The sequence below is a fragment of the Canis aureus genome, chromosome 1 (assembly GCF_053574225.1).
Source record: "Canis aureus isolate CA01 chromosome 1, VMU_Caureus_v.1.0, whole genome shotgun sequence".
Classification (NCBI taxonomy): Eukaryota; Metazoa; Chordata; class Mammalia; order Carnivora; family Canidae; genus Canis; species Canis aureus.
The window spans coordinates 72,504,682-72,531,549 of record NC_135611.1 but is presented as its reverse complement, the minus strand read 5'-3'; the positions used below and the strand labels follow the sequence as shown (position 1 = coordinate 72,531,549).

Genomic DNA, 26,868 nt, shown 5'->3' with positions numbered 1-26,868 from the left:
TTTTATTTTATTTTATTTTATTTTATTTTATTTTATTTTATTTTATTTATTTATTTTTTTTTAATATTTTATTTATTTATTCATAAACACAGAGAGAGGCAGAGACACAGGCAGAGGGAGAGGGAGAAGCAGGCTCCATGCAGGGAGCCCGACGTGGGACTCGACCCCGGGTCTCCAGGATCACACCCCAGGCTGCAGGCGGCGCCAAACCGCTGCGCCACTGGGGCTGCCCTCCTTTTTCATTTTAAATATTTATCTCTTGATTTTCTTTTTTGTACTTTGTGTAGGCAATGATCTGTGAGAATCTTGTTTTCATGGCGTTTTTGATAGCAAGAGTTCAGGTAGCTATAAGGTTCAGAAGTATTAGAATAGAATTACTTAGACGTCTTATGTAGTGTGGATTATTAGCCCCTGTCCCTGGAAATTTAGATTTAAAACATCTGACACAGTATCCAAGAATCTGTATTGTTTTCTTAGTAGACTTTTTTTTTTTTTTTTTGAAGGGCGTAGAGGTAGAGGGAGAGAGAGAATCTTAATCAGGCTCCATACTTAGTGTGTGAGCACAATGCAGGGTTTAATCCCACAACCCTGAGATCATGACCTGAGCTGAAATCAAGAGTCAGACACTTAACGGGCTGAGTCACCCAGGTGCCCATAAGGATCTGTGTTTTTAACAAGTACCACTCTCACTAGCCTGCCCTTCACCAGTTCATTCTTAGGCACATGATCCTCAGACCACACTTTGTGAAACACTGTGCTAGATCTCTGAGAAGAGTGGTGATTTATCGGATTACAATTTTACCCTTGGGGAGTTCTGAGATATAGATGTTTTCCTGAGTTTTTGAAGATATTCACAAATATGAATCTTAATTGCTAGTAATGTAGCTACCTGAATGTTTAATATTCACTGGGAAATTGTACAGAGATGCCTCAGATAAAATTCTAGAGATCATGAATATTCTTAGGTTAAAAATGCCCCCAAAAGACCAGTTTGACAGATTTAAAACCAGCCAGATTTAAAAATTTGTTCTATAATTCATGTTTTCTGAATAATCTTTATGAAGCCTACATTTACATTTATGGGGCTACATATTAAAACTTCACATAGAAAAGGGATGAACTAAATTGAGAAAATATTGGAAAAGCATATCTTTTCACAGTCTCCAAGCCATGTGCTAGAAGCCTAAAAGGCATTAAGAGTGTTAAGAAAATACTGTGTCAGTGAGCCTGCAGGCTAGTATCCTCAGTTCACTGTGAGGGGCAGGAGGAAATTTATCTAAAATGATATATGAATTTTTTCCTACATAGAATTATATAAAAAATGGTTTTATTCAGCTTCCAGGAGAATGGTTCAAGAAAGAATTAGGGCAAGAAGCATTCCTTCCCCCCACCCCCACCCCAGTTCTCTTTGTAGAGAGCCTGCAGTTACTATCTTTCTCTGTGCCTCACTACCTAGGATTCAGTTAGGGCTTCTTGAAATAGGTAAGTATAAAGGCAGTGGCATGTAATTGTTTCACCTATTTAGGATAGATAACTACAAAAAGAGGTAGTCTTATTTGCAGTGGGAAAGGAAGTAAAAAAAAAAAAAAGTGATTAAATATTCCAGTGTCTTCAGTGTGGTTTTTTTTGAAGGGTATGGGAGTGTTGTATCATGACATCCCCCATCAGGAGAGGGGTAAGCTCCTCTAATCTATTTCAAAGCACTCATGGTACTAGTATTTCAAAATGAAATCTAACCCACATTTCTTTTAGATGGGAGGAACAGGTGTGGTAGAGCCCAGACCCTCTCTGCCCTAGAGTAGTACTTTAGAAGTGGGCCTTTCTGCAAGCTTTCAGTACTGGTGTTAGCAGGAAGGAAGCAGGCTCAATAAAAAAGTCCTGCCCACCTGTCCATTAGGCAGTTGGCCTTCTGCCAAGTTCAGCTCTGTTTGACAAGCAGAGCATGAAAGTAGCATCTGGACCGTACCATCCCATACCCAAGAACTTGTAGAGAAGACTTAGTTAGCATCCTTGTTCTTTCAGCTGTCTTCCTTATGGAGACCTATTGCTTGTCATTTTTCTTTACCATTCAATCCAGTGTTATTCTCAAATACTTTTTCTTGGCTGAATGTCAGCACTGTGGTTCCTATTGATAATGTGCCTTTATAGAGTAGGACAGTCCTAAATTTTGCTGTAAAGTGGCTCTCTGAACATTCTGATTTCCTTATCACTTTCTAAAGTGTAGATACATGTTACCTAGTTCAGCTGATTTTTTTTAACTAGTTTTTTAAAAAATAATTTTTAAATTTATTCATGAGAGACACAGAAAGAGAGGCAGAGACCCAGGCAGAGGGAGAAGCAGGCCCCCTGTGGGGAGCCCAATGCAGGACTTGATCCCAGGACTCCAGGATCTCGCCCTGAGCCAAAGGCAGAAGCTCTACCACTGAGCCACCCAGTGCCCTAACCAGTAATTTCTTGATTTGTATGCAAGATGATTTAAAGTGGTTAATGGATAAACATCTTTTGAATTTGAATAGTTACGTATCTCTTTTAATGTATGGTGGAAAATGCAAATTTGTTCAAACCCATGAGGTCATGTATTTTATAAAAGATGAGTCAGTGATAAAGTGGATTGAAGAAAAAGGATTTAATAAATAATAAGATGATGGTATGAAGATGGCAAAAATACTGGAGGTGGTACATATATGACTGAAGTTTAGGAGATATTCAGGGCCTACACTTTTTGAAATAGTCTTTAAAGTAATATACAAAATAAATTCTAAGGTTGAAATGCCATGCCACATTGGAAGATGTGTACTTGGCATGGCATAGTTGTATAACTACAAATTCCTATTCAAACAATGTGCATCTTTTTTAAATAGCCCTTTTAAAACACTAAGCTTGGGGATCCCTGGGTGGTGCAGTGGTTTGGCGCCTGCCTTGGGCCCAGGGCGCGATCCTGGAGACCCGGGATTGAATCCCATGTCGGGCTCCCGGTGCATGGAGCCTGCTTCTCCCTCTGCCTGTGTCTCTGCCTCTCTCTCTCTCTCTCTGTGACTATCATAAATAAAAATTTAAAAAAAAATTAAAACACTAAGCTTAAAATAATCTTGCTAACATCATTGATAGGTTTTTACTGAGTCTTTTGTTATCAATTTTGTAAGATTTTCTATTTTCTGTAGTCCACAAGTAAGAAAATCACCGTAAAACTTTGTTTAAATGGTTTTCTGGGTTTTTTTGCCACTTTAAAAAATAATAGCTTTGGGACATCTGACTGGCTCAGTCAGTAAAGCACATGACTTTTAATCTCAGGGTCGTGAGTTCAAGCTCCATGTTGGGTATAGAGCCTACTTAAAAAGTATAGCTTTATGGAGATGTAATTTACATGCCATAAAATTCACCCTTTAAAACTGTATAATTCAGTGGTTTTTAGTATGTTCCTAGAGTTGTGCAGCAACTCTGCACAACTGTTTAATTTTCAGGTATTATCATCACTCCAAGAGGAGCCATTGACAGCCACTCCCCATTCTAACCTTTTCTCAGCTCTATGGATTTGCCTGTTGTGGACATTTTATATAAATAGAAGGGTAATATGTGGCCTTTTGTGTCTTCCTTTTACTTAGCATAATGTCTGTAAGTTTCATCCACATGATAGTATATATCAGTACTCCATTCTTTTTTATGACTGTGTAATAGTCCACTGTCTGGATGTACCCCATTTTATTTATCCATTCAACATTCAATGGACATTTGGGTTGTTTTGCTGTTTGTTTTTTTTTCTTAAACAATACTTTAAAACACCTGAGGTCTTTGAAGTAGTCACTGAATGACTCCATAGGTGTGGTAGAGGAGACTCAAGCAGTTAATGGGAACTAGATTTTAAGTCCTTCATTTATCATGGATTCAAGGAGTCTTTGTCATCTCTTTTTGCTAGTAAAATATATTTTCCTATGAGTTGGACCAGTGAGTTTTTCCATAGCAGAACATTCATTAATAAACGATTTTCACAATACCTCTTTAAGGACTGAGTTTCCAAAATAGCTTCTATTTAAAAATAGTGTTTTTCAACAATTCTAGAAGAGGAAATCTTACTGAAAAAGCTGATATTTTTGTCTATATTTTCTTTTCCGATTTCTTTATTTTTACCCAACTGACCTCTGTAACCCAGGTCTATTAATTGAGATCCTGTTTCCAGTATATGAATATTTATAGACAATAATAAATTATATTCTCTTAGTGGAGTTTGAAGTTTTGTTAACTTTTATCCCAGCACAAAAATTCCTGGGTGGTCTAATAAAATCCTAATTAAATATTAAGCCAGTTCTTTTTATTTTTGAAGGCTGTATTAACTGAATTATATCCACAGAAGTGTTGAATAGTTATTTATCTTGGGCCTGTGGTATGCAAAGCACTTTATAGAGTAAGAGTCCTACCTTTTGCATCTACTGAAGTCTTACCTGATTTCAACCATTATACTCAAATTCTTCAGTGAGGATAGTGAATGAATTTGATTGTGAACTGGAATTATGAAGGTTCTAGAAACTTTGTCATGTGAGAATCAGGTGAACTGACGTTGGAAGAGAAGACTCAGGCAGTGTATCACAATGGCCCTCCAGGCATTTAGAACTTGTCTTATTCTAGAGAGTGGTCACTGGGGAAATTTGTGTGAAAGCAGTGTGTGTCAACAAGGCTGGTACTCCTGCCAGCTGAGGAGGCTTAAAACATGAGTTTGTGTTCTTATTTTCTATCCTTATGTACCTTTCCACCATCTTCCAGCTCCAGGAATATTTTGTTCAGTGTCTAATGGTAAGAATGATTTCTGGATAGTATTTTGCCTATTCAAGGATATATGGAATGTTACATTATGATATGAATAGATGATTTTCTCTTTAACAAATAGAATACAGGATGCCTGGGTGGCTCGCAATGGTTGAGCGTCTGCCTTTGGCTCAGAGCTTGATCCAGGGGTCCTGGGATTGAGTCCCGCATCAGGCTCCCTGGGTGGAGCCTGCTTCTCCCTCTGCCTGTGTCTCTGCCTCTCTGTGTCTCTCATGAGTAAATAAATAAAATCTTAAAAAAAAAAAAAAAAAAAAAACAAATAGAATGCAAACAAGTAATGTAGTTTAGTATAATGCAATTTTATGTAGTTAGGTTTTAAGTCAGGATTTAAATTTACCTTCCATTTGGTGTATGTGGAAAATTTTGTCACTCTTTAAAATGAAAGGACCTGGGATCCCTGGGTGGCTCAGTGGTTGGGCATCTGCCTTCTGCCCTGGGCGTGATCCTGGAGACCCGGGATCAAGTCCTGTGTCAGGCTCCCTGCGTGGAGCCTGCTTCTCCCTCTGCCTGTGTCTCTCTGCCTCTCTCTCTCTCTCTCTCTCTCATGAATAATAAATAAAATCTTAAAAAAAATAAAATGAAAGGACCTGTAAAATAATATAAATCACTTTGTCAATAAGCAGCAGAATATGGTGTTGTTTAAGAGTGGTGGGGAAGACTGGTGATAGGGAGTGTCTATGTTTGTATGGGGATACAGGATAGTTCTTGAGCTGTTGCTGGTCTCATTCAGCTTACGGGTTTAGGATCTAAAGCACTTTGTTGTGCTTTATTTACTTATTTTTAAAAATATTTTATTTATTTATGAGAGACACAGAGAGAGGCAGAGACACAGGCAAAGGGAGAAGCAGGCTCCATGCAGGAAGCCCAATGTGGGACTTGACCCCAGGACTCCAGGATCACGCCCTGGGTGGATCGGCAGGCACCCAACTGCTGAGCCATCCAGGGATCCCCTTTGCTGTGCTTTAAATGGACATTTTTGATCTAGGCTTGGACTGTACTTGAGGCAGTAAATTGTAGTGCTGAGTCTAAGGTCTGGAGCCAGACCATAGGAATCTAAATTTCAGTTCTGCCATCTAATAACTATGAACTTAGGGAAGTTTCTTAACCTCGCTGGGCTTTAATTTACTCATCTGTAAAATAGAGATGGTAGACCTACTTCACTGGATAGGGTGGAGTAAATGAAACGTACTTAATCTGCTTTGCCTGTTTTAGCAAACACCCAATAAATGTTAGAAGCAGTGGTTAATTGTTGTTCTTACTGGTATATAAAGGTCAAGTGCTTTCTCAAAGATTTCTGAATTGTCCAGAGGAGTTCTGAATTGACTGAATCTCCAAAGAGCTTTCAAGACTGGTCTCCCTGCTTTCTCCAAGGCATTCTAGATTCATAATGCTTGCTTGGGACCAGCACTTTCCAGGGAAGTTTGGGGTGAATGGCATTTTCCTGGCCGGCTGTAGTCTGGATCTCTTCCACACTTTGTTCCTGGAACTTCTGAAATGTGGAGTGTTTGTGGAATGGGAGTTTCTCTGGCATTTTTCAGGAGTTCATGGCTGAATGTGCTGATACTCCATAGAAACACTGGAACATCAGAGACTGAAAAATTATACCATCTTACGCTATAGGAGAAAAGCAGTATATTTGTCTCAAGAGAGATATAGTAAAGGACACAAAAGGTTTAATAGGATGACAAAATGGACTATACCTAAATTTTCATGAGTGTCATAAAAGTATGTTCAATTTTATATGATTGAGGTATCCATTCAACAAGTGTCTATTAAGCATTTATTCATGTTGGTTAGTTTTGTCCAGGAGAAAGATTATTAGGAAACCCCTTGAGTTTTGTTCCTAAGACTGCTTCTCAAATCCAGATAGGATCATCATGCTCTTTTCTTGGTGGCAGATTTCAGGGGCTCATCCTGGTTTTCTCTTCTCTCGAAACTGCCTCTTCCCACTCCTTTCCTGGGATTTTATTTTTCCTGAGACTGGCTGCAGATTGGCTCTGCTTGCCTTAACTTTCCACTTTCCTTGTTGCCCCTGTGGTTATCTTCAGACCCTTTTGGGATTCAGGATTTTACTGCTAATCCTTATGAAAAGAATAGAAAAGGCTAACAAATGCAGGGTCATTTAAAGATTTGTAATATTTATTTATTTATAAACATTTTATTCATTTATTCATGAGAGACAGAGAGAGAGGCAGAGACACAGGCAGAGGGAGAAGCAGGATCCCTCCAGGGAGCCTGATGTGGGACTTGATCCCAGGACCCCAAGATCACACCCTGAGCCGAAGGCAGATGCTCAACCACTGAGCTACCCAGGTGCCCCAGTTTTGGAGTTTTTATAATTATAGTTAACCAGTTCAGTGCTAAGGTAGTAACTGCTAAAATTGTAATTGAAAGACCATTAACAAACAACTGGGGCTTCTGTCTTCCTTATATTGAACACAAAGCTCACCATATTCTATCTACCCTATCCCCCCCTGAAAATCCTTCTTTCCAACACCACTAGAGATTGACGAAATCAAGAAAGATCTATAATGATCCTCCCTGATACAGAGTAGGTAGTTTGCATTTCCAAGGACCTCCTGTTGGGATGATAGTCTGTTTTAATATGTACCTGGGATTCGATTTAATCAGATGACAGATATGGAGACAGACTGCCTTTAAAAGTAGAGCTTATTATTTATAGTTCCCAAGGGAGGCGGCACACCAGCAGGGCGACTCATGGAAGCACTAGGGTTGGTCAGGAGGCAGAAGGAGCAAGTGTGGGCATGAGCCTTTATTGTGATTTCTGGGGGATGACAAGGCAGGGCAAAGTAAGCAAGACTTAGGCCTGGCTTGTTTTGAGTGATTTTGGAGGGCCCTGGGCTAAAGGGGTGGTTCCTAGTCCTTGGTATCTTGCCCTGGGAGGAATTGGGGTGGGAGAATATTGGCTTGCTGTTAGAGAATTAAAGGAGGTAGTTGGGAGTATGAGCTCTGGATTGGTTAATTTATATTGTATATTAGTAGAGGTTGTCTGTCTGGGATCATCAAGGCCCCAGTGGACCTGTGCTTATTATAGAAGGTTTTTTTTTTTTTTAAGATTTTATTTATTTATTTATTCATGAGAAACACAGGGAGAGAGAGGCTGAGACACAGGCAGAGGGAGAAGCAGGCTCCATGCAGGGAACCCAACGTGGGACTCAATCCCAGGTCTCCAGAAGGCAGCACTAAACTGCTGAGCCACCCGGGCTGCCCTATAGAAGGTTTCTTTAAGCAGTATTTTCTTATTGAATGATACAAAGAATGTTAAAGTGGTTCCCTGCACTCCAGGAATTTATAGTCTAGCTTAGTTTAGCCTGAACATACTAAATACTGACTAGTCATGCAGGACACAAGATTATGTGCCAGAAAGATCTAGAGTGTAATGGAAATTCAGTGAAAGGGGAGATAGGAATGTCCTAGAAGCAATAGAGGACAGTGGTTAAGAGGACAGGCTGCTGATTTCATCTGGTTTCATTATTTATTTGCTGTGTCGTTTTGAACAAGTTTTTTAATCCCTATGTTTTAGTTTCTTCATCTGTAAAATAAGTTTAATAATAGTATTATTCCTCTCATACAATTATTTGAAGAGTAAATGAGTTAATACACAGGAAGTGCTTAGAAGCCTAGCACTTAGTAAGTATTCAGTGTTAGCTATTGTTAGAACTGTGGGAAAAAGTTTGGATGGAATTGATTTTTACCTTAAAGCAAAGAGAGAGGGGGAAGTGTTCCTTTTTTGGTGTATGGGTTGGTGGGTGGCTGGAAGTGAACCTGACAAAGTCAGGAAATAGGAGACTGAAAAAATACGTTCATAAGAGTTTTAAATGCTACTGACTTTTGCACTTTTCTTTAAACAATAGATTCATCCTAAGTGCTTTTGTTTGTTTTGTTTTTTGTTTTAAGCAGAGACGGAACATTAAATTCGTGCTTCCAGGAATCAGTCTTGCTAAGTATGGTTTTGGAGAGAGGAGATGCTTTGTACAGAGGGTTTCAGTCAGGATAGGTTAAGTTAGCATAGTAACAACTCTAAAACCTTTGTGGCCTTAAAAAGGTAAATAAAGGTATGTTTCCTGCTTATGTTGCACATCTATCACAGCTCAACTGGAGACTACTTACAATCATTCAGAGGCGCCCAGGCTGATAGAATAGCTACCTAGCCACTATCTCGAGAGCACCCTGGAAGGTCATGTACTAGCAATTAAATATTAGGCAGTCACAGGCTTCTGGAAATTGCTGTCCTTCCACGTTTGAGGGTTAGAGACTAGGGAAGAACTGGAGATGTTTGTAAATAGCAGTAATGACAGTTGCTCACCACACAGAGACTCATTTAGAAGGTGGTTGTATCGTAGTTCAAGTATGTGGTCTTGGTTTCTGGACTGGGGTCGTTGTAGGCAATGTAGAGAAGAGCTGGATAAAAGAAAGAATTTGAAGGAATAGAATTTAAAGGCTCATAATTGATTGGGTGGAGTTACAAAGGTAGGAGGAGTCAAGATGGGACAGAACTTTTAGACTCAGTGGAAGGTGTTGCTGCCCTAACAGACAGAAGTCTGGGAGCTGGTATGTGTTAGGGAATGGTAGGGGGTCAGTCGGATGCCCTGCAAGCCTCCGGAGCCATGATCCCTAAGGAGTCTGCCAGCCAGTGTTGCCCGTACACTGTAGTTGGTATTCAAGGAGATAAGTACAGAAAATAGAGAGTAATCCTTTACAAACTAATGATTTTTTTCCCTTGTTATGATTTATTCTTACTGCGCTTATGTTAAATCCAATAATAAAATGATCAGGCTTGTATGTTTTCTTCTTCTTTTTGTGATTTGTTTTGATTATGTTTTGTAAAAGTGTTGATCTGTAACAGGGGAAAAAATAACTAGCCCTTCACCACAGATAGTTTGAGATGTATCGCTTTGGAGACAGGTGGCAGGGACTTAAAGTCAGAGCTGGAGATCAGGAACCGAGTCCTTCCCATAAGATTAGTCAAATACGGGAGATGTGAACAAAAGACAGATTCCAGAGTGAGAAGAGGGCCTAGGACTGAGCTTTGGGGGATGTCCAGGGCCTGGGGTAGAGATGTAAGAGTGGGTGTACACAGTATAGTCTCCCCGGAATCATCAGAGGTGATGGGAAATTAGTGACAGATGCTACAGAGAATCAAGGAAAAGAACTGAGGTCAAGCTAGATATGGCAAGAAGGAAGTTACTATGAATGTTTAAAAATAAACTTTTAGTGAAGTGGTGTGGTCAGATACCAGATTTCAACAGTTGTAAGAAATGTGTGATCATTAAAAAAAAAAAAAGAAATGTGTGATCATAAAATACAAGAGGGTATGAACTCTTGGTTGGAAAAGTTTGATAGCAAAACAAAGGCAAAAGCTAAAACAGCAGCTGTTGGGCCAAGGAAGGAAAAGTACATTTTGCTGTTACTGGACCCAGATAACTACTGGTAGGTAGCAGAGTGAAGGTGGTTAGAAAGGGAAATGGGTGGGAATCTGTAAATCTCTGTGGGTTCAAAATAGAAAAATGGACTTTGGGGCATTACTGGGGTAGAACACTGATGTGGTCTGAGTTTAGTGAGCAGGGACTTGGAAGCCCTAGTGAGTGCATTGATGAAATGGCTTGGAACTGTCACCATGTATTCTGCCTAAGAAATTCAGCTTTTTACTCAACACTCAGTAAATATGAGCACCAAGTGATATGGTAATGGAGGGAGTAGAGGAGGGGTCACATAATCCCTAATCATTGTTAAAAGAAGAATAAAAATCTTGGAGCACCTGGTGGCTCAGTGGTTAAGCATCTGCCTTTGGCTCAGGTCATGATCCTGGGGTCCTGGGATTGAGTCCATCAGGCTCTCTGCAGGGAGCCTGCTTCTTCCTCAGCCTGTGTCTCTCATGAATAAATAAATCAGATCTTTTTTTTTTTTTTTAAAGAAAAATCTGTTATAAAAAAATGGACTTAAGATAAAATTAAACATATCTAATATTTAGAAACACAACCATTATTCATTAAAAGCATGAAAAGAATACAAGTATGATGTTTTAGTTACTCTAAAAATTGTAAAGTTTGAAATGTGCCTCAAAATTCCTACCTGTTGGGATGCCTGGGTGGCTCAGTGGTTGATCATCTGCCTTTGGCTCAGGGTGTGATCCCAGGGTCCTGGGATCGAGTCCCACATCAGGCTCCCTGCTTGGAGTCTCCTTCTCCCTCTGCCGGTGTCTCTGCCTCTCTCTCTGTCTTTCATGAATAAATAAATAAATAAAATCTTAAAAAAAAATTCCTACCTGTCAAACTAACTTCTCATTTTCATTGAGTTCTCTCTTTTAAGTATTAGGATGAAATATAAGCTGGGCAGAAATTATCCTGACCGGATTATCCTCCCTCCATAGTCCTTCACGCAGCCCTCAGTTTCCCCCTCACCTTTGCTTTTGACTGTGATGGGGCCTGTTGGTTTTTCATGTGACATTGCTACGAGGTGGCATCTCTGGTTACTCTGTAGGACTGCCATGCAGTAGGGCATTTAAGAACACTCTGGAGTCCCAACTACTTGAGTTCAAATCTTGGTAATCTTGGGGGGTGCCTGGGTGGCTCAGTCAATTAAGCATCTGCCTTTGGCTCAGGTCACGATCTCGATATCTCAGGGTCCTGGGATGGAGCCCTGCATCTAGCGGGCTTCCTGCTCAGTGGGGAGTCTGCTTCTCCCCTCCCTCTTCCTCTCCCTGCTAGGTCTTGCTCTTGCTCAAATAAATAAAATCTTAAAAAAATAATTTTGGTAATCTTGTACACTTAGCTTCTCTGAGCATCATTTCCTCATCTGTAATCTGTAAAAGGGGATAGTAAGAATAAAAACCATTGCCAGGGATTTGGAGAGTTTCAGATACATAAGTAAGCCCTCAATAAACATCAATTATTTCTTCTTTGAGATAAAATATTTCTTTTTTTTAATATTTTTTTTTAATTTTTATTTATTTATGATAGTCACAGAGAGAGAAAGAGAGGCAGAGACACAGGCAGAGAGAAGCAGGCTCCATGTACCGGGAGCCCGACGTGGGAATCGATCCTGGGTCTCCAGGATCGTGCCCTAGGCCAAAGGCAGGTGCCAAACCGCTGCGCCACCCAGGGATCCCGAGATAAAATATTTCTAACATGTTTTCGCTAGTTTTTAGTTTTTCATAAAACTGACAAATCAAGTTATTTGCCTCTGGATAATGGAGAGTTGTTAGTGGGTCTTGTGCCTTAAACAAAATGGCAAAGAGATAAGAGGGAAGATGGAAGGATAAAGGGATTCTGTGAAGACAAAGTCAGTTCTGGAGAAGTGTATCCCCAACAGGCTCTGCTAGGATTGATGAGTTCTTTGTGTTCTGTTGACACATCTAATGGTTTTGACACAGATAAGTTTTCTAGTTTTAAAGTTTAGATATTTATATGAAACCTTTAATTGTTGATAGTGCCAGGAAACAAAACAGTGTTGATGAAGACAAATCTTCTAAGGAGGAATCAGACCTGTAGTTCGGCATGTAATTAACCTTTCCAATACCTTTGCTGGGGCAAGTATGACTTCTTGAAAAAGGGGTAGAAAAGTGAAATTTCCTATTTTCTATAACTGTAATGCATTCTCCTAGGAATCCTTTTGCGATCACTCTGCTATAATTTAGTGTAAGTGGCACTCTTTAGAAAACTGAAACAAGCTCTACTTTGCAAGCAAGTAGCAATCATAGGAATAAATTCTTTTCTCTTTGAAAATAGAGTGAAATCACTTCCAATCTGATCTTTGCAACCCAATGCCTGCTGATAATGTGAGCATAAACACATTAAGCACCAAAGAGGAATGGCATCTGGATGCTAAGAGGGGATCAGAATAGCCAGAATAAACACAAGCTGCCATCAGGAAGCTGAATTCCATCATATCACATCATGTTCAAGCATAATTCAGGGTAGTCATATACTGATGTGAGTAAAATCAGTTTTTGTTTTCAGTTTTCACATTTTAGGCACCCCACCACCACCACCACCTCTGCCCTTGACTGGTTATAATATATAAATCAAGCCACAGCTGACAGTGATTTGCTTTCTTTATCTGGGAAAAGGCCTTTGACTCTGGGTCTGACTTGGCTTCACTGCGCTGATCTTCATCACAAGTACTTTCTATAATTCCTGCAACAACATTAACTCCAGTTGTTGTGTTTTTTCCCCTACAAGTACATATCACAATAGCTCTTTCATTACATGATCACAAATTATATGCAGTCACTCTTATATGCTTCATGAAAGCAGTAAATTTAAAGAAAAGATACTATTTAAAACTTGAGAACAGAGGCCACAGTTTGTCTTATTTACAGTTTGGCTTAAAGATTGGTATTAAGTTAAGATCATACCACATGTGGTAATCCTGCAAAGTGCTACATATTTTTATTTATAGTTAAGGGACTAAAGCAAAATCCCCTTTTCAGTATGTTATCTTGCATTATTTACTCAGTGATGAATGATATTGCCTCGCAGGTATGAGTTTTACAATGAAAGACCCTATTGTAGCATATATTTTTATGGGAGGTGGTGCAGACTGTTAGAATTAGGGTTCCAGAGGGAATTTAAACTCTGAATATCCTAGTACTTGTTCGGTTAAAACATAGCTTAATGTTGTTTTAACACTGCATTTTTACTCATAGGAGAACAAAAATAAAAAGAAATGAACAAAAGTTAAAATGCTAGAACCCAAATAAAGTGACTGAAGGCAAATTGGCGTATCCTAAACTCAAAGATCAAAACTGTAACAGAGATAAAGGTGATTATCTGATTCATTTATTTCTACTGTTAAAAAATAACTCCAACTTTACCAGTTTATTACTGTTTCAAGCACTGGTGAACCATTTCTATCAAATTGGTGAGATATGAAAATGAGCTGAAAGAAAAGTTCTGAGGGGCCAGTTTAATAATTAATCAAACCTTTGGGTGGAAAACCTACTGATACGTCAATTTGTCCACAATTCATGAGAATTTCTACTGAGTAGGGAAAGATATTTTGGAGGGGGTGTTAACCTTTTAGAATATGTATTTGTTTTGAAATAGAATTAAAAATTTAAAGTAAATAAGCTTTACTAAAAATAACCAATTTTTAATAAAGTAGAAATTAGTTCATGCCCTTCTCTTTCAGAAATTTGGATAATTTAAGCAGAAATGGGCTGCTGTTCTGTTAAGTACAAAGATAGGGACTTTGTAGCAAATTATTTTAAAATAAATAATATTTTAGGACTAATGTATTTGAGGCAGATGTGCTCCCCCAAATTCATTTAGCACTTAAAAGATATCATTTCATTATTTTCTGGGCCTCCATTATTTCTGATGAGAAATTAAGTGTTGTTCTGATGAGAGGCCAGCTGTCATCTGTGTCTTTTCCCTCCTGCTTGTAATGTCATTTTGTACTGGCTACTCTCAAGACTTTTTTCTTATTTTTGGTTTTTAGCAGTTTGACTATGTCGCATCTAGGTGTGGTTTCCTTTGCACTTATCTTGCTTGGGTTTGTTCTCAGATTCTTAAATCTTTAGATTTATATCTCTCACCAAATTTGGAAAATTTGAAACTATCCTAAAAATAAATGGTTTCTTTTGCAGTACTTTTAGATTTACCAAAACATTTGCAGTTAGTATAGAGTTCTCATATACGTATGACTCAGGTTTCCTTATGTTACCATGTCACATAATCATGGTACATTTGTTACATTATAGAAATAAATTGGCACAATGCTACTAATAACAATTTTTCCACTAGTTCCTTTTTTCCCTCTTTTAGGATCCGATCCACAATACCACATTATGTTTTATCATACCCCGAAGTCTCCTTCAATCTGTAACAGTTTTTCAGATTTTACTTGCTTTTCATTGCCTTGACAATTTTGAAGAGTACTGGCCAAATATTTTTTACAATGTCCTTCAATGTGGGTTTGTCAGACGTTTTCTTTTCTTTTTCTTTTTTTTTAAAGATTTTATTTATTTATTCATGAGAGACAGAGAGAGAGAGAGAGAAAGAGAGAGGCAGAGACACAGGCAGAGGGAGAAGCAGGCTCCATGCAGGGAGCCTGATGTGGGGCTCGATCCTGGGACTCCAGGATCATGCCCTCAGCTGGAGGCAGGCGCTAAACTGCTGAGCCACTTAGGGATCCCCTGTCAGACGTTTTCTAAAGCTAGACTGAGGGTGTGGATTTGGGGAAGAATACTACAGAGGTAAAATGCCCTTCTTATTGATCGAATCATATCAAGGGATAATGATACCAATATGACTTATCACTGGTGATACTAGCCTTGATAATGTGGTTAAGTTTATGTCTGCCAAATTCCACTAATCTAAACTTAGTATTTTTTCTCTTCCATTCTCTATTCTTTGGAAGCAAGGCACTAAGTACAGCTCATACTCAAAGGAAAGGAAATTAAGCTCTACCGATACCTTTTGGAAGAGGTGCTATCTACTTCTATTATTTGGAATCTTCTTTAAGGATGGTGTACCCTCCCTCCCCATTTATCAATCATTTGTTTTTATCAGAATAGGTATAGATATTTATTTTATTCTTTGGGTTCTGATTCAGTGGCATCATTATCTTCCTGCTCAGATTGTTCCCACTTTGACCATTGGAAGCTCTTGCAGTTAGTTCTTGTGCCCTTTTTACATGCCCAACCCCCAAACCCCCCCCCCCTTTTTTTTTTTAAACTTTCTTCCTCTTTGGGCCTATATGATGCTCTAGGTTTGTCTTGCATTTTTCCTGCCACACTCCTAGAATCAGCCCTTTCTCCAAGGAGGCCTGGTTCGTTTCATTGGAAAATGATATTTAGGAACCATAATCTGGGTGCTGATTGCTCTCACTGTTATTAGTTTTTAACAATTTTTTTTTTCTGCAGCATTCTTATTCATCTGTCCTTAGACTTAAATTCTACATAAGTTAAGCCTTTGTCCCAGAGGTCCTGTGGCTCTGTTCATTGATGCAGATTTTTTCCTCTGTGTTCTTCAGATTGTATAACTGCTATATAAATATTTTCAAGATCACTTACTTTTTCTTCTATAATTTCTAGTTTGCTATTAAACTTAAGTGAATTTTTAATTTCAGATATAGTATTTTTCAGTTCTTAGAATTTCCTTTATTATTATTTCTTTTTACCAATTTCTGTTTCTCTGCTGAGTTTTCATTATTAATTCATTCATTACAGCATTTATGTCCTTAATTATAATACTAATAGCTGCTTTAAAGTCCTTGTTTACTAATTCTATATTTGGGTTCTTTGAAGTCAGATTCCACTGATTGCCTTTTTTAAAGTATGGATCATATTTTTTTGTTTCTCTTTATATCTAATAATTTTGGATTTTATCTTGGGCATTGTAATTGCTACTTTAATAGAAACTGGATTTATATTCCTCTAGAGAGTATGAAAATCTTGTATTAGCAGGCAGTTAACTTGGGTGAATTCCATCTTCCATCTTTGCCTTCCCTGCACTGGGCAGCAACAGATATCTGAGTTCAGTACATTTAGTCATACTGGGACTATCTGGTCTGCCTCTAACATGCAGCATTCAGGGGTTTGTTAGGAAATTGGGCAGTATATGCAGAATATGGGGCTCATACCTTTTCTAAGGTTTCCTTTCTTTACCCTCCTGGTGCTTAGTCAGTTCTAAACTCCAGTTACTGATGTTTTAGCCAGTAAGGTGGCTGGTTTTTGTCTGAATTGTAGCCGCGTTTTGTCCACCAGGGCATGCCCTCTGATGAAGAGCCATGACACAGGAAACTCCGCGCCATTCCTTTCTCCAAAGTGTCAGCTTTTTGTTCACTCTCATGTGCCTTTAGATTTTTGTTGTTGCCTAGAATTTATAAGTGCTGCCAGTAGGAGGATTGGTCTGATATAAGCTACTCTGCTCTAACTAGAAATGGTATTCTCATTCATTTAAGACGAGTAATATTAATTAAATGATCAAACAAAAATGTAAAACTATTGTACTATCAAGAAGTACACAGTGCTATGAGATCTAATAATAGAAATCACTGAGGTCAGTAAAGGTTTCCTTGAGGTCATGGTCAGGGAGAGAGAGAGAGTTAATAAAGAGGATAGAAGAGAATTCCACATATATTTTGAATGAGTAAGTAATATGGTACAGCTTTCTCTGCATTTTGGCTGCTTTCTTTGCATATATTCTTATCCTCAGTCTTTATAAACCTCTCTCTAGGTGTCTGTGATGATGAAAGGGAATCTGTAGCTATAGTGCCTATAAAGTTATACAGCAAAGCATGTCCTGCATGAAAACTTCTTAGGCCAGGGGACTTGTGTGTGTGGACCATTTAATTGGTAAAGCAGAATTTGTGGGCTTCTGGTCAGTATGATTAACTGGATTACAAGGAAATCCCCCTTCCTACTTCAAGTATTTAGAAATGCTGGATAAAGTACAACACACACATATACCTATAAACACACACAAACGCACACATATATACACACGCAGATTCACAACCAAGGAGTTATCCTAGTTGACTAAAATGGAGGAGGAATGTAAAGTCAGGATGATGAATAGGAGCCTGACCTGAGAGGTTCTGACGGAGGGATGAAAATAGGCTCATTAGCTGGGAAGAGGGGAGTTGGGGTGGGGTGGTGGTGGTGGTGGTGGTGGTTTGAGCCCTGGGTGGGCTTTGGGGCCCTGATACCTACCAAGGAATTGGTACCTGATCATAGACCTGGTACATGTGGAGAACTGAAACGGAGTTATCTGTGTGGAGCTAGAAGCCATGAAGGCGTGACTGGAGAAAGACAGTTCCATCACACTGTTGCAGTAGAGAGGCACAGACATTTGCTGTCTCCTCAGAGTTATACATAGAACAAATTCCTCAGGCTGAAGGAGCACACTGAATCTTGAGCAAGCTAAATAAAAATAAGTCCACATTTACATACATTGAGTGAAACAATAGAACATTAAAGATCATGAAAAATTGTAAAAGCTACCAGAGGAAAAAAAACAGATACATATCAAGAAATGCAGATTAGGGACAGCCCGGGTGGCTCAGTGGTTTAGTGCCACCTTCAGCCCAGGGCCTGATCCTGGAGACCTGGGATCGAGTCCCACATCAGGCTCCCTGCATGGAGCCTGCTTCTCCCTCTGCCGTGTCTCTGCCTCTTTCTCTCTCTCTCTCTCTGTGTCTCTCATGAATAAATAAATAAAATCTTAAAAAAAAAAAAAAAGAAATGCAGATTAATACCAAACTTCTTATCAGCAAAAAAAGATGTCAGAATATAGTACAGTAGTGTAATCAAGGTGTTAAGTGAAAATAACTATCAGCCAGAAAATCTACTTAAGTAAAAAGGAAATCATATTTTCCCCAAATGTCCATAATTGGTATCTACCATCTCACCAGCTACTCTCCAGTACGACCTAGTCATTCCTCCATCCAGACATAAAGTTGAATTCCCTCTCTTTGAATCTGGATTAGCTAGCTATACACAATTCTTTTGAAACCAATAGAATGTGGTTGACTTTTTTTTTTTTTTTTAAGATTTTATTTAACCATTCATAGAGACACAGAGAGAGAGAGGGGCAGAGGCACAGGCAGAGGGAGAAGCAGGCTCCACACAGGGAACCTGACGTGGGACTCGATCCAGTGTTCCCAGAATCAAACCCTGGGCTGCAGACAGCGCCAAACCACTGCGCCACCGGGGCTGCCCTGTGGTTGACTTTTGAGGCTAGGTCAGAAAAGGTCATTTAGCTTTCAGCTGGTCCTTTGAGACACTTGCTGTGGGGGCCACTTGTTGCCATTAAGCTGTCCAACTATTCTGAGGCTTTGTGAGCTACTCTGGTCATCAGAACCCCCAGATAAGCCCATCTTCTAGCTGAGTACCACTGAATGCCATAGTCCTGCATAAGAGGCAGAAAAATGGCCCAGCTGAGTATTACCCAAATTCCTGACCCATGGAATATAGTCAAATGGTTGCTGTTTGAAGCCACAAAGTTTTGAGTTAATTTTTCAGGTAGCAGTAGTTAACTGGGACAAAATTGGACCCTGACAGAAGGAATGGATTGTATGAATCAGTCATGAGAAATGAAGCTGGTAAACAAATACAAATAAGTATTGACTTTGTTTTTTCTAAGTTGGATGAGGATTGTAAAAACAATGTGGTACTAAGACACTGGCAACAATAATCTGGAAGCTGATAGAGAGTGTGGAAAAGGGGAAACCGATGACAGAACTATTTAGGATTTTTGTATTATTCAGAAGAGTACTAGAGATTGACTTTAAGTAGGCATGTTAAAGAAAAGAAATGGATTGTATAATTTATGAAACAGGGAAAAGACAACTAGAAAAATGCAAAAAAAAAAAAGCAGTAAAAAAGATCAGTAGCAAAGAAAATCATGGTAGCTAGAAAACACAAAATAAATTGGCTGAGAAGAGATCAGGGCTCCTAGAACAGTAATCATGATAAACATAAATTAACTTCAGTTATTAAAAATGATAATTATATTTTTTAAAGGCAGCCAAATATTGCTTTAAAAAGATACCCAAGGCAAAATAACCCAGAGCAGTTAACAATAAAAATAAAGGGATAGAAAAGATACAGGAGGAGAAAACAAACCAAAAAAAGTAGGTGTGATAATACCAATCTCAGGCCAAATGAAATTTCTAGGTGTTTTATCCAGGAAACACTTGTACAGAGTGCACCAGGAGACATATATAAGGATGTTCATTGCAGCATGGTTTGTAATAATGGAAAATTGAAAAGAATTTAAATATTAATAGGGAAATGTATAGATAAATTGTAGAATATTCACATAGGGACAATCAGCAGTTAAAAGAGCTAGATTTATGTGTCTACATGGCTGTTTTTTAAAACCATTGAATTAAAGAAATAAAATTAAATAAGTTACAGAATAATATGTCAGTGTGACACTTCTAAATACAAAATAATACATTTGTACTTCTGAGATTCCTTCTAATTCTGAAATTGTTTTATTGAATTTCATAGTAATAAGCTATGTTCCTATGATTATATGCATTTGAGTGTCTAAGGAAGTATGCCCAGACACTCAAATGCCCAGAAACAGTATACTTTTCAGCAAGTAAGCTAGCTGTCATTAAGAGCAATCACTGTATCCTACAGAATGAACACACTTGGAATAGCAGGAAGCTATCTTCCTCTGAACAAGTAGTCTATAGAATTAAATATTTTATGACTACTCATAGTGTGCTTAGTACTATATAGTAATCATATATGCAAAATTTCTCCTTTTCCCTTGAGTTGCTTACTAGGAAAAAAGATGTGGCATAGAGAGGGACAGGTGGATCATGAGATGAAAAAAAAATGAGAGCCAATTGAAGGAAGATGTTGGCTAAGGATAACTTTCTACTAGAACCTATGCACACCAGAATCCCTGTTCTGTAGCTAACTAGAAACTCCCAGTATGGAGTCAGTATGACTTCTGGTCAGTATGATTAATGTCAGTCAGATGTCAGATGTTAGATGTCAATTCCACAGATATTTACTGAGCACCTACTATGTAGAGGGCATTCTGCTCAGTGTGGTCATGTACAACAAAAATGATTCAGGAATCTCTACTTTATAAAAATGACCATTGGGAGATCCCTGGGTGGCTCAGCGGTTTAGCGCCTGCCTTCGGCCCGGGCGTGATTCTGGAGTCCCGAGATCGAGTCCCATGTTGGGCTCCCTGCATGGAGCCTGCTTCTCCTTCTGCCTGTGTCTCTGCCCCTCTCTCTCTGTCTCTCATGAATAAATAAATAAAATCTTTAAGAAAAAAAAAAAAAAGATACACCTGGCTTTGTAGCTTGAAAGGAGAATGAGATCATTTTCTTTAGAAGGGACCTGGAATGGCCCTACGGAGGCTATTTTACATATTTGTAGATGTTTGCATTTCTGTTGGGGTGATTGAAAGTGGCAGGGCAGTTTATTCACTGTGCCATAACTCTGGTTAGTATTTGATCCCCCCTGCCATCCCCTGCTCCTGCCTTTCTTTTTTTTTTTTTTTTTGCTCCTGCCTTTCTTAAGAACAATATTGCTGTACACTAATTCTTTTGAAGCCTTTGATGGTGTTGCTGAGACAATCATTTAAGCATTTCAAATACACACCACGTAGTACAGTTATTTTAGAGGCAGCAGTGGTTAGCCACTGGAAACTAACCATTGGGCTTGATAAAGGGGGGAATTTTATATGTTATGGCTTATGACAGAGAATGGAAAAATGCTTCAGTGAGACAGGCTGGCATTTTAAATTGGAGCACAATAATAGCAAAAAGTGCTGAAGTCAACAGACTGCTTAGAAGTATGTTTATTATTTGCTGAGAGAGGCCTTACAAGGTGGCCACGTCCACGTATTTGCAACCACAGTTAGTTCAGTTGTTCCCTAAATGTGGGACTATGACCCTGATTGACGTCAGTGAGAGTTGTATACTTGCAGAGAAAGGAGATTCAAGTCATCTAAGAATCCAAGGCAAGGAGAAAATAGGTGTAATAAACAATGAGTTATAACAGACTTACACATATATTTAGGTTGGAAACCATGCGGAGGTAAACCATGATCTGAATCTTCTGGGGCTGGACTAGAAATTCTGCTTTCTCCCCGAAAGCTTTTAGAATATGAATTGAGTCTAGTCCACACAACCTGAAGGTAGAATGAGAATATAGAAGACAGTCTTAGGAGGTGACATTTGATTTATGACTTGGAGAATATGAAGGAAATGTCCACAAGAGCTGGAGGAGGAGTATTCCAAGGGAAAGAATCAGCAAGGAGAAAAGCATCAGAAATGAGTGACCTTGGCAAATTGCCTTACCTCTCTGGGCCTCATTGTCATCATTTGTAAAACTAGAGAGTTGGACTAAATAAGCCCTAAAGAATTTGTCAGCTCCAAAATGCAAAGAAAAAAGACTTAGTTAACATGGGCAACATGGTTAAATGTTTTTGTTTTTATTTTTTTCCTGGTTTACTTAAGATAAAAATGACATATTGTGTTACTTTAACAGCATAACCCTTTGATGAATATATTGCAGAGGTTTTTTTTGTTTGGTTGGTTTTTTTTTTTTGAAGATGGCAGCCCTCCGGGTGTTTGACACATTAGGAATAAGATGGAAACATTGAGAGGAAGAAAATGTTGGTGAGAGAAACTTTTTTTTGGTGGTTTTTATTTTATTTTATTCTTTGGTCAAATGCAACAAGATTGCAAATTAGTGGGAGGAGATAGTGTTTGGGGGAATGCTCTTTCTTCTTTCTGGTATTTCCTGTGTTGTGAAAGGAGCTTAATTACTGTAACATTGCTGATCACTTTATTTCTTCTACCTTAAGGGAGCTGGAGTGGAAGGAAGAAATTGAGCAGGTTCTGCTCCTTTAAGCTTTTCCTTTTTGCTTTTGGGCAGCCATCTTGACCTTGGAGGGCTTTTTTCCTTACTTCTTCAGGCCCTAATTTTTGCCTGGGAAAGGTACCTTCTGCTTTGGGAGCTTGATCTGATCCAGTGTTTACTGTGACCCTGTGAATAAATCTGTTGAATTTTGGGATTCCATTTTCAAGTACCTTTGGCTCCCACACTAAATCATATTGTCCAGTTTAGCCTTCATCAGTAATAATGGTGATATTTTGATATCCCTCTGCCATATCTTCACCTTATTTTTTTGGTATGTTCACAGTGTGGATGAGCAAGAAGAGTGCTATTCATTTGGCTCTTTCAGACCCCAGAAGGTAGAATTCAAGGGGAAGGGAATTAGCTTTTGTGAGAAGGGTTATTGTTTCCTTTGAATCAGAAGGGAGAAGGCTGTAGTTGTGAAGAACTGCAGATACTTGAACCATGATGGAGTTTCATCTCAGTGAAGCAGGAGGCCAAATAATCAACTGAGAATGAGTCAGCAGGCATGGAACTGGAAAGTTAAAAGAAGAAAAGATTTAGATCTGCAGCTATGGGGAGTATCCTCTCAAGAATCCGCTGAAGAGAAGCAAACTATTGCCAGTTAGGGTGACAAGGTGATGTTAACAGGCTTGGATGTGGATGGAGCTCTAAGGCTGCCATGTTGTCTGCCACCAGTCACAAAAGTGGTGAAAACTGCTCTGTAGAATATATTTTCATCCTAAATCATATTAATTTTCACAAGTAAATGAAAGAATCTATTAGGGTTAGACAATGAATGGTTGCATATATATTGTTACACAAGCTAAATGGTTCTTCAGACATGGTTTACACACCTTTGTCTTGGTGGATTCAGCTTTTCCTCTTGTCTGTGTGTGTGTATGTGTATGTGTATATTCAGGTTTTTACAAAAATATTAAGTAAGGCTTTTAAATTTATTTTTTTTTATTATTATTTTTAGTAAGGTTTTTTAAAAGAGCCCAGTCAACAAAAGACTACATGTTAGCAGCCCCAAACACCAACAGAATGATGTTTGAATATCCATTTTGTTTTATTATGTAGATATACCCAGTAGCTTTATTGAAGGTTATTATTTCTTGCATGACAAGTTCAGTTGCTTTCATGTGGAAAAGAAAATACTCTGCCTTCTTACCTCCTTGCCCATTGAGTCTTCTAGAACCAAGGGGAATGCCAGCTTCTTTATAATTTCAAAATATTCTTTGCATCCTAGATTTCTCTCAATTCCTGTTACTTTTAAATTTAAACTGTATATCCTTACATGCAGTTTGGTGAAGGATAGGGAGTAAGACGGATTTCAGGAGGTGATTGCACTTGAACTCGGTGTGGAGAGAGAATAGAATTTGGCACGTGGCTATGGGTGCACTCCAGTCTTGGTCCAAAGAACACGGAGGCCTCATGTCAGAGCATTTTTAGGGAGCAGAGTGTTGAGCAGGCCTTTTGGCTGGAGGACAGAGATGCAAAGGGAGTCTGGTCTCCATGACTGAGAAAGTAGTGTGAATACAGATTAGAGAAGGCTGCAGGAAGCCAGATTTTTTCCCCCTTAGGGTAGGTAAGATTTTCCTGAGGAAACAGGCTGTGGAGATGTAGAAAGTGAAAATTCAATAGATTTGATTCATGGAATGAGATTCTAGAAGGAAGGGAAATAAGAGTCTAGTAGACAGGCAGATAAAATCTGAGGGGAGGGGAGGAGGAGTTAAACAATAAAAAGAGCGGGCTCAGGTTTACTTGAAAGCAGGTGATATTGTTTTGTAGTTGGTATAAGAATACCTCCTGATATTCAGAAATACAAAAATTTTTTTAAATATATCTACTCTGTCAGAGTTGTTATGCCCCCCCTTTTCATTTTTGGTAAAAGAATGAAAAATAAAGAACAGCATATGCTAAAAGAAATCAGGTACACAACAGGGACTGAAATAATTTCAAATAAGTTTTCTTTTAGCTGGATTGCTATTATAAAATAAGAATACATTTTGATTCAGAACTTTTATGAAGAACTTGGGCATTTTATTACAACATCTGTTCCTACATTTTAATTTCTCTTTTTCCTTTTATAGATATTTGCATACTTTTTTTTTCTCAAATGAGAAGACCTTTTTGTTTGCCACAAGAAGGCTATTATCCAGAATGTTAATGGGTTTTCAGCTATTAAGATGTAATGATATACCTCGAGTATTTAACTATAAATTTGAAAAATCTCCATGAACAATCTCAAAGGAATACTTAGAATGCACTCCTGGTAAATTGGCTCATTTTCCTGTAATTTACTGGAAGTGCTGATATGAGAGCAGTCGTAATGTGAAAAGTACATTAATCCCTGGAGTTACATTTTATATATTAAATTATTACTCTCAGAATAAAACGTATGAGGCCATTTAGCCTTCATTCATATTTGTTACTTAGAATCACAGTAGAGAAACAGTCACTTATCTTTGATGCACAAAATTAGAAGTAATGCATTTAATATCCTTTAAAACAAGAGGCACAGTGATGCTCAGTTACGCTTTTGCATAACAATTGCTCTTTCCCAAAACAAGGACTGTTTTAGTTAGAGCAAGATTCTTCGGGCTTTGTAGAGGCCCCTTTCATTCCATTGGTAATTGAAATATTTTTAGAAACCCATAATGCAGCTTTCTTTGATGTCAGAAAGATTAGTCTGCCTTCTAGCCCTGAGCTGCTTCCACACTGAGGGATTATTTAAGGAGGTAGTCAGTTTGCTGAAACAGTGGTTGTAGGAACCCTTAGGGTCTTGTTTGGAATTTTGTCTAATTGTGTTTTTCTTTTTTGCCAGGGGACTGAGAGTTGTGGAATCACAATTTGTGACATCAGGTGTTTTTTTGATAAGCAGCCATTTCTGATTCTGGAAGATTAAGGCAGATAGGAAGCCCCTCCTGAGACTGTGATAAAGCTCTCGAACAACAACCGACACCATGGATGTAAAACTGGAGCCTTCCTGGGATGACCTGCCTCTCATGGCCAACACCAGCCACATACTTGTGAAGCACTATGTACTGGATTTAGATGTGGATTTCGAAAGTCAAATCTTTGAGGGCACCATAGTGCTTTTCTTTGAGTCTAGAAATAGACTTGAGAAACAGAGTGGTTCCACCAAGGAAACCTGCCGATCAGAGTCAAATGAAGCCTGCAGATTCAGTACACCTGAACCCTGCCATAGTCCTGTGACAGATACAAGGACCTCCTCATCCAAAACAGGATATAATGATTTTGCAATCTGTGGTAAAGGTGAAAAAGATACTTCTGGTAAAGATGGTAACCATGACAACCCGGAACAGGCTTCTGGGATTTCTAGCTCAAAGTACTGCTGTGACACAGGGAATCATGGGAGTGAGGATTTTTTGCTAGTGTTGGACTGCTGTGATTTATCTGTGTTCAAGGTCGAGGAGGTAGATGTTGCTGCTGTGCCAGGTATTGAAACATTTACAGGGTCTCCCCAGATCACATTTGTTTCTGAGGAGCTCAGGAATCAGATTGTACATGAACTTGTGACTCTGCCTGCAGATCGTTGGAGGGAGCAGTTTGACTATTATGCTCACTGCAGCCAGGCTCCTGGCTGTGGGGAACTCCTGTTTGACACTGACACTTGGAGCTTACAGATCAGGAAGACAGGGGCTCAGACAGCTACTGACTTTCCTCACGCCATACGGATATGGTACAGCACCAAACCCCAGGGGCGATCAGTTACGTGGACCTCAGACCAGAGTGGCAGGTAGGTTGTCCCGGCACCCAGCGATCCCCTGCCCATTAATCTCACTCACTGGGAGATGAGCCTTTGCAGGGATACTCTAGACAGGAGAGTCTCGGCAGAGATGCTCCTTTTCATTCTGTGGTATTAACCAATCTAGCCTCAAATCCCTAGGCCCACAGTGAAGCAGGTAAATTCCCAGGTCTGTTCAACTCTTAATAGGATTATTTCCCTTAAGTCAGGATGAAAAGATTACTTTATTAAGCCCCTGTATTTCTGAGTTAGGAGATTGAAAGGTAAGCTTAATGACTAAATCCCAAGCCTAGCTCTCTGTTGGGATCTCTGCCTGCGACTTTAGTGCTGTAGATGGGAGTGATGCATGTCTCTGAGCAAATACTTTCTCAGAGTTCCTTCATACTCCCCCTGAGGGAATAAACTGCTGCCAAGCTGGGTCAGTATGAAGCCTGACCAAGTGCTTCCAATTAAAGTCTGCTCTGCTTTGTGCTTCTCTTCCTATACCTGTCTCTTGGCAGCCGTGCCTCTCTGGGCTTTGTCACTTGTCATGGAGTACAGACCCCCACACACTGGGAGGGCCTGTTCCTGAGGAGTGTGACAGTACTGCCAACACTGCACACTTGCTCCTCTGGCTGCGGTTCTTCTACTCAACACCAGGAGATTCCTGGTTTTTAGTGTGGAGAGAAAGAATTGATGAGGCATTGATTTTGGGAGGTGTGTAGGCAGCCATTTGTTCTTTTCTTCTTGCCCTTCCTCCAACAATTGTTCAGCGTTTTTCAAATTTGAGAGTTTTAAAATCAAACTTCATTGATCCCTCATTATTTTACCTGTTTCTTTGTGCTAATGTACTGCAAGTCAATATAGTAATTCCTACAGCTCAGCTGGAGGAATGCTGATCTTAGTGAACTTGTGTTGAGTACCTTCTTTTATAGCCTCCGACTCCTTTGAC

General features: G+C 39.1%; 1 protein-coding gene across 47 annotated transcripts in view; it reads left to right on the top strand.

Annotated features, from left to right (window-relative positions):
- The window catches only part of AOPEP (aminopeptidase O (putative)), a 333,384-nt gene that overhangs the window by 17,852 nt on the left and 288,664 nt on the right, over nt 1–26,868 (top strand). For all 47 annotated transcript variants that reach the window (XR_013383609.1, XR_013383592.1, XR_013383612.1 and 44 more), the window contains exon 2: nt 24,993–25,928. Coding sequence is in view for 23 of the 47 variants with exons in the window: in XM_077904208.1 (XP_077760334.1) it covers nt 25,132–25,928 (797 nt within the window). In the remaining 24 variants the exon portion in view is untranslated. The remainder of the gene's footprint in view (nt 1–24,992; nt 25,929–26,868) is intronic.